The 7118-nt window shown below is 37.4% G+C and overlaps 1 protein-coding gene across 1 annotated transcript; it reads right to left on the bottom strand.

Annotated features, from left to right (window-relative positions):
• Positions 1-944: 944 nt before the first annotated feature.
• On the bottom strand, positions 945-1340 carry LOC148292529 (uncharacterized). Its single transcript, XM_088245851.1, has one exon. The coding sequence runs from the start codon at positions 1338-1340 to the stop codon at positions 945-947; it is 396 nt and encodes a 131-aa protein (XP_088101977.1).
• Positions 1341-7118: the final 5778 nt, after the last annotated feature.

The following is a 7118-nucleotide window of genomic DNA, read 5'->3' as shown; positions in this document are numbered from 1 at the left end:
CATTCTGTGGTACTTTCAGAATGAGGCAGCTGTCGACGACATGGGAGGTGTATGCGGGGCTGCCCTAACATTCGGACACTGCACTACTGAGGCCTATCTTGAGGCCACTCAGGTAACCTTGAATTTGTAATTTTTTGATACAATTTCTCCTGAACCTTTTACCAAAATCCTCGGTTATTCAGGGTACAAGGCTTGGATTTGGCAACGCTCCAGCCGTTCAACCGGCTATTGAGATAGAACTTCCAGCTTATTTGAATTCAATCTCAACCCCACGAAGAGACCCAGCTGATAAATTCATGGAGACGGGGACAGAAGGTCAACCTCCTCAGGTTAGTCTTGACACCAATTTACTTGTCCTCGGATGATTTCCCACTCTTATGAACCACCTTTATATACATGTATTTGTTTTGCAGGCCGTCGAGGATATCTTTGCCTATCTTGATCAATGGGCTGCCTCAACTTCCAAAAATGATGCTTCAACCCGACTAGCTACCTCATCTTTAACTTTTGGGATGTTACGAGATCCTGGAGCTGAAGCTTTAGTTCGAGCCTACCTAGATCGGGATTATACTTCTTTTGCTGACGAGACTGAGCGAGCTAGACTCAAAACTTCTCTTGACAATTTGGCTGCTTCTGGCTTTTTTCCTGGTCGGATCACAACTAAAGCAATCACTCATCTCTTCAAAGAGGCAGAAAAGAAAATTGTCCGCTATTCTATTGCCCAAGCGGAACTAGAGGCAGGTCGAGCCTTGAAGCATAAGGTTTCTTCGGCCAATGCCGTTATTATGCAGAAGGTCGAGTTGGGCCGAAAGAAGCAGCAAGATGGATCAAGATGGATCACGACCAAGATGACCAAGATGACCTCTATTTTGTAATGAATGTTTCTTGGAAAATCTTTTCATTTGTCATACACATTTCCTTGCCCTTAACATGACCAAGATGGATCACGTCCCCATCATCTCCCAAGAAGTAGGGTAATATTTTTTCAAAAAACGGCCATTGATGGGTGAATCATGGAGACGACCATTCTCATAACTCAACCTATATGCTCCTTTTCCTAAAACTTGGTTGATAAGAAAAGGTCCTTCCCATGTTGGAGACCATTTACCAAAACTACGATCTCTCGTTCCCAATGGGACAATAGTTTTCCATACTAAATCTCCAACTCCGAAGCTCTTCGCCTTAGTCTTCTTATCATATGCTCTGGCCACCTTTTCTTTTTGGGCCTTTAATTTATCCAAAGCCTCAAGTCGGACTTCGTCGAGATCATCTAGCTCTTGAGCCATTGCCTGATTATACTCATCTTCACTCCATTCAGCATGGCGAGCTGATCGGTGCATATTTACATATCATTTTGTACCCTTCTAGCTTATGATTTGGTTATGTTTTTGAGTTAAACTTGTGCTTTTAATCCTTTTTGTGTTTATCTTTCAGTTCATTGAGCTTTAGGTAATAATGAGGGCTTTGGATAGTAAATGATGCAATCCATGCATGTTAGGGCCTAATTTGGATGAATGGATGAAGAGCTTAAAGACAAACTCAATTTTGGCTACAGTCCCCTGCCAGCCCAATTTCGTAGGTCATATTGCAAGCTTTGTTTCAGCAACCTACATAGCTCGGATGAGGCCACATTCTTCATGAAAGTTGTTCCAATGGGTGTGTAATATAACATATCCAAAATTCAGCCCCATTGGATAAATATGGAGTCTGTTACCTAGCAAACACAGAGCCATGCTCAGGATGGATTTTATCAGCGCGCAAAATGAGTTAGCAATTTGTTTTGGCCTTAACTTCCTCCTCCGACCTTGGATTGGCCCAAATGATATATGGCTGGAAAGAAGACATTCTAAACTTCAAGTTTGAGTGCTTAAAGTCTTAATTTGCTTAAGGGAAGCCCAATTCGTAAGCCCTTGAAGTTGCTGGTCATGCTGACCTCAGGATGAGCTTTTATTTCTGGTTGGAAGCTTGGTCATGGTGACATGAAGATGAGCTAGGGCTGCTGGTGGGATTTATTAGTGAAGTGCATCAACCATTTCAGATTTTATAATGGAAGTGTTGTATGCATTAGTGAAGTGCATCAACCATTTCAGATTTTATAAAACAAGTGTTGTATGCATTAGCCATACTTAATTCAGATTTTCAGCTTCCTTAGGCCTATATATAGTGAGGTTTCCCAAGCTTGTAAACACCCCAAGGGGGGGGAGCTCTCAAACACTTCTCTAGAGCTCCCTTCCCTTCTCTCCCTCAAATTCTCTTAGTTTCCCTTTGTAGTTCTCAATTGTTGTAATAAGATCATTCTATTAAATTTTCTTTGTACTAAATATCAAACACTTTTCCTTTCTCTTCTTCTAATTCTCTAAAGCTTTCAAACACATGTTCTTCCAAAATTCTCAAAGTTCCTAAACACTCTCTTCCAAAATCCACAAAGCTCTCAAAACACCTCTCTACTTTCTTCTCCAAATCCTCCAAGTTCTCAAACACTCTCTTCCAAATTCCCCATGTCTTAAACACATTCCCTTCCAAAATCCTCAAAGCTCTCAAACACATGTTCTTCCAAAATTCTCTAAAGTTCCCAAACACTTTCTTCTCCCTCCTCAAAGTTCTCAAACACTTCCTTTCTTCCTCAAAGTTCTCTTAGTTTCCTTAATGTTTTCTTAGTTGTAATTTATTTTTCTTTGTTATGTAAATTCTTTTCTTAAGTTTTCAAGTTGAATTAGTTTCCAAGTTTCAATTATGGTTTTTGTTCTTATTCATTATGCTTATAAGTTAATATGCTAGTTTGAATGATTGATCACCATTTAGGCTTGCATGTTAGCTATCTTGGTTTGAATTAAGAGTATACACCATGCTTTAATTCGAATTGAACTATGAATAGGAAGAGTATGTATGGACATTCGACAACAGGGATTAGATACATGCTTGGTTGTTTAAAATGTTCTTCTATGCTTAATGGGTTCCTAATGCTTAATTTTAGGTTAGACAACAAATGATCAAATTAGGGAATTAGGAACACAAGGTTATGACCACACACCATGGCTTAATCATACTTTAGCTAGAATCAATCCATTAATCTAAATTGAACTTGGGAACTTATTTGCTTGAGTTACTTATTTCTTTCTTCCTTGTTTTATGTTCTTTTTTTTTTGTTTCTATTTTGTGTAGGGAAACTAAATTGGATCATTCAATCACCAATCCCTGTGGAATCGACCTCGCACTTACATATGCTATACTACCAACGGTTCGTGCACTTGCGAGTATCACAAGTTGAGGATGCAGCTTAATCCATTTTGGTGGAGCTAAATCCCCGGCAACGGCTTGACCTCTCCCTTTTCAAGCTTTTTATAGCAGTCTGACACTCCTCAACCATACTTCGCTCCGCCGCCAACTGACCTTTCAGCACCTCTACCTCATGGGACTTCGCAAGTAGGCGATGACCCAAACTTGCGACTGTTGCTGTACTCTGCACGCTCAGTGCCAGGGCATCGCTCACGACCCGGTTGTCATCCCTTGTCCCCAGAACACGTATATCTTTAGGGGTCACTAAATTTCTAGCCACTCCAATGGCAACATCGTTGTCCAGGAGTATTGAGTCAGTTACTGTCACAGGCCCCCGTGCGGAAGCAAAGTAGGGCATCCATACTGGTGCCGCTGCTTGGCCTCGTGTCTGAGTCGGTGGAGCTAGGTTGAGATCCAACGAAAATGGGTAGTTAGAGGCCATTTGATTTCTCACTCTCTTTTCTTCTTTCTTTCTTTTCTCTTTTGTGTGTTTCTGAGTTTGCGTTTTTTTTCACCCTTTCTTATAGACTTAGTCTTTGACAAACCCTAGCCATTACAGCATCTGAGCATTTTCTGAATCTCCAGCATTCCTTGAGTCCCACAACCTTCTCGCCTTCCAACCATACCCAACTCATTTATCACGACGTGTCTTTTCTGAACGAACGCGTTCAGTAAAGTCTTCGCGCCTTTCCATGAGCCCGTAATTTTTGCTTGTGGAGTCTGCGGCGCCTCTACGCGTCAACACGTGTCTCGCCCTGTCAGTTGGTCCCTTACACTGAACCGAGACATCATGACCCATGTTCTCTTAAAAATAAAAAATAAAAAAAAAAAAACGTGTGGGCTTCGGATTTCATTGTGGGTCGGGTTTTCACCGTTGTTTAGGTTTCAAGGTGGGTTAACTTTCTTTTGGGTTGGGCTTTCAATTGTTTGGGTTTTGGTTTGCGTAAGACTGTCTGTTTAGGGCTTACTGTTTTGTCTGTTTAGGGCTTTCTGTTTCGAGTGTTTTACTGTTTCATTTTTTTTCTTTTTTGTTTATTTGTTTGTTTGTTTTGTAATTTTTATTTTTGTAATTATTTTATTTGTGTTTTTTTTTTTTTTGTGTGGTTTATATTTACTTTAGTACCTTTCATTTCTTATTATGACATTGTTTGTTCCTAATTTTTAAACATTGAGGACAATGTTCATTTCTAGGTTTGGGGGTATTGGAGTTTAGCATGTAAAATTGGTTTTTCCTTAATTTTATTTAATTTTTTTTTTTATTTGCTTGTTTTTATTTTTATTTTATTTTGTTAAGTCTTGCTTTTATTTTGATTTTGATTTTATTCACTTTCCGAACACATTTGATGAGATTGTGATAAATGTTTGCATGACTTAAATGAAAATTGAATTTTATTTATTATTTATTTTTTTTCCTTGTAAATTTTTATTGTAAAAAAAAAAAAAATTAATTAATTGATTAATTTGGCATCGTTCTAGCATGATATGTTCGAAACCTTCTTTGCACTTGCCATTTGTTTCATAATTCTCCAATTAAAGGATTTGCATGACCCAAAGAATTGTATCAAGCATAAATTAGACTTATATAACCATAAATGTGAGCTTTTGAGCCTTGTGCTTCATTTCATGAGTGTTATACACATACTCTTATTTTCTTGTCATCAAAGTTGTTGTTTGATCTCATTATTCATTGATTTGGTTGAATACTTAAAAGTCATTCATTCTTTTGCAATTCGATTTCATGACATTTAAGAAATGATATTAGGCCCTCTTTGGATCGTTTGTACCTTTCAAGCTAACCTTATGCATGCTTAAGCATGATTTTCCATTGTTAACCATTTTGAGCCTACATGTAAACCTTTTCTTTCATTTACCAATTATATTTCCTCGCCTTAGCCTGAAAAACAAATATTTACCTTTCTAAGGAACTCATGAGCTTTAATTGGGATGTGTTTTTCATACTAAGTTTAGGAATTGGTGTTACATTTTGAAGGAAAAAAAAAAAAATCACACAATTGGTGAAAGAAAAGAGAAAAGTTGTGATTAAGTGGTGGTTGAATGAAATTTCATTTTTGGGTTTCATTTTTGGGCCTTCAAAATAAATTGGTGTTTAAGGAAAGGAGTGAATCAATGTAAATGAAGGTATAAGGAGTTTTGATCATGTAAAAGAAAAATAAATTCTCATTGTGATGATTCGAAGTCTTGTAAACAATTGTTTTATGCTCTTATATTTTGAGTTCCTTGGACTTTGTTTTATCCATACCTTTCATTTCTTACTCACCTTACACCCTTGGCCCCATTACAACCTATGTTAAAGACCTAAATTGATCTTAAATGTCATGTGGTTGAATTGCATTCATTTTTCTACTTTTAAGTGTTTGGCATCCTTCTTGAGATCATATTAATGCAAGTTCTTCATCTTTCTATTTCGAGTTAAGTCTTTATGGTTTAACTCTAATCTCATGTTTATAACTGAGTGTTGCATTATAGCCCTCTTCCGAGTGATTCCTTTGTGAGAGGACAACTTTGGTGAGATTTGAAGTTGAACTTGTGCTTTGTATGATTTTTGAAATTGTGTGAAAACTAAGATTGGGGAATTTGTTGCATTTGGCTATCACACTACCACACTTTGAGCATATTATGTTTTGAACTTTGCCGCTTTGTGAATAATGTTTAAAATTGAGCTTTTATTGTTAAAACTTTTGAGTCATGTGCATGAGTCATTTCTCTTCAGAAAATGTTCGGAAAGATTGTTTTGAGTTCTTTTTATTTTTGTAATTTTTTTGTTTTGTTTTGTTTTGTTTTGTTTTTTTTGTTTTGTTTTTGTTAATGTAATTATTTTTTTTGTTTTTGTTTTTTATTTTGCTTAAGGACTAACAATCTTTTAAGTTTTCTAATTACCTTGTTTTACAGAGTCAGTAAAACGTTTGTGGGTATCGTATCTGTTAAACCCTCAGGAGACACAACTCCTCCTACTAGGGATGCCTAGAGGTTTAAAGGCTTGTTGCATATGCTCAATGCAATCGAGTTACCTACGAAAGTGGTCTAGTTAACTTCTTGTTTGTTTTTATCTTTGTTTTCCTTTTGTTTTGCTCGAGGACTAGCAAAATCTAGGTTTGGGGGTATTTGATCGGTGCATATTTACATATCATTTTGTACCCTTCTAGCTTATGATTTGGTTATGTTTTTGAGTTAAACTTGTGCTTTTAATCCTTTTTGTGTTTATCTTTCAGTTCATTGAGCTTTAGGTAATAATGAGGGCTTTGGATAGTAAATGATGCAATCCATGCATGTTAGGGCCTAATTTGGATGAATGGATGAAGAGCTTAAAGACAAACTCAATTTTGGCTACAGTCCCCTGCCAGCCCAATTTCGTAGGTCATATTGCAAGCTTTGTTTCAGCAACCTACATAGCTCGGATGAGGCCACATTCTTCATGAAAGTTGTTCCAATGGGTGTGTAATATAACATATCCAAAATTCAGCCCCATTGGATAAATATGGAGTCTGTTACCTAGCAAACACAGAGCCATGCTCAGGATGGATTTTATCAGCGCGCAAAATGAGTTAGCAATTTGTTTTGGCCTTAACTTCCTCCTCCGACCTTGGATTGGCCCAAATGATATATGGCTGGAAAGAAGACATTCTAAACTTCAAGTTTGAGTGCTTAAAGTCTTAATTTGCTTAAGGGAAGCCCAATTCGTAAGCCCTTGAAGTTGCTGGTCATGCTGACCTCAGGATGAGCTATTATTTCTGGTTGGAAGCTTGGTCATGGTGACATGAAGATGAGCTAGGGCTGCTGGTGGGATTTATTAGTGAAGTGCATCAACCATTTCAGATTTTATA

Source organism: Prunus avium, chromosome 8 (genome assembly GCF_965620075.1).
Source record: "Prunus avium chromosome 8, drPruAviu1.hap1.1, whole genome shotgun sequence".
NCBI classification, from domain to species: domain Eukaryota; kingdom Viridiplantae; phylum Streptophyta; class Magnoliopsida; order Rosales; family Rosaceae; genus Prunus; species Prunus avium.
The sequence above is the reverse complement of the archived record's forward strand: the minus strand, read 5'-3'. Positions and strand labels throughout refer to the sequence as shown.

Bases quoted from the DNA above. Each gene is read 5' to 3' on its own strand.
- LOC148292529 (XM_088245851.1), bottom strand. From the start codon at position 1,340: ATGCACCGATCAGCTCGCCATGCTGAATGGAGTGAAGATGAGTATAAT.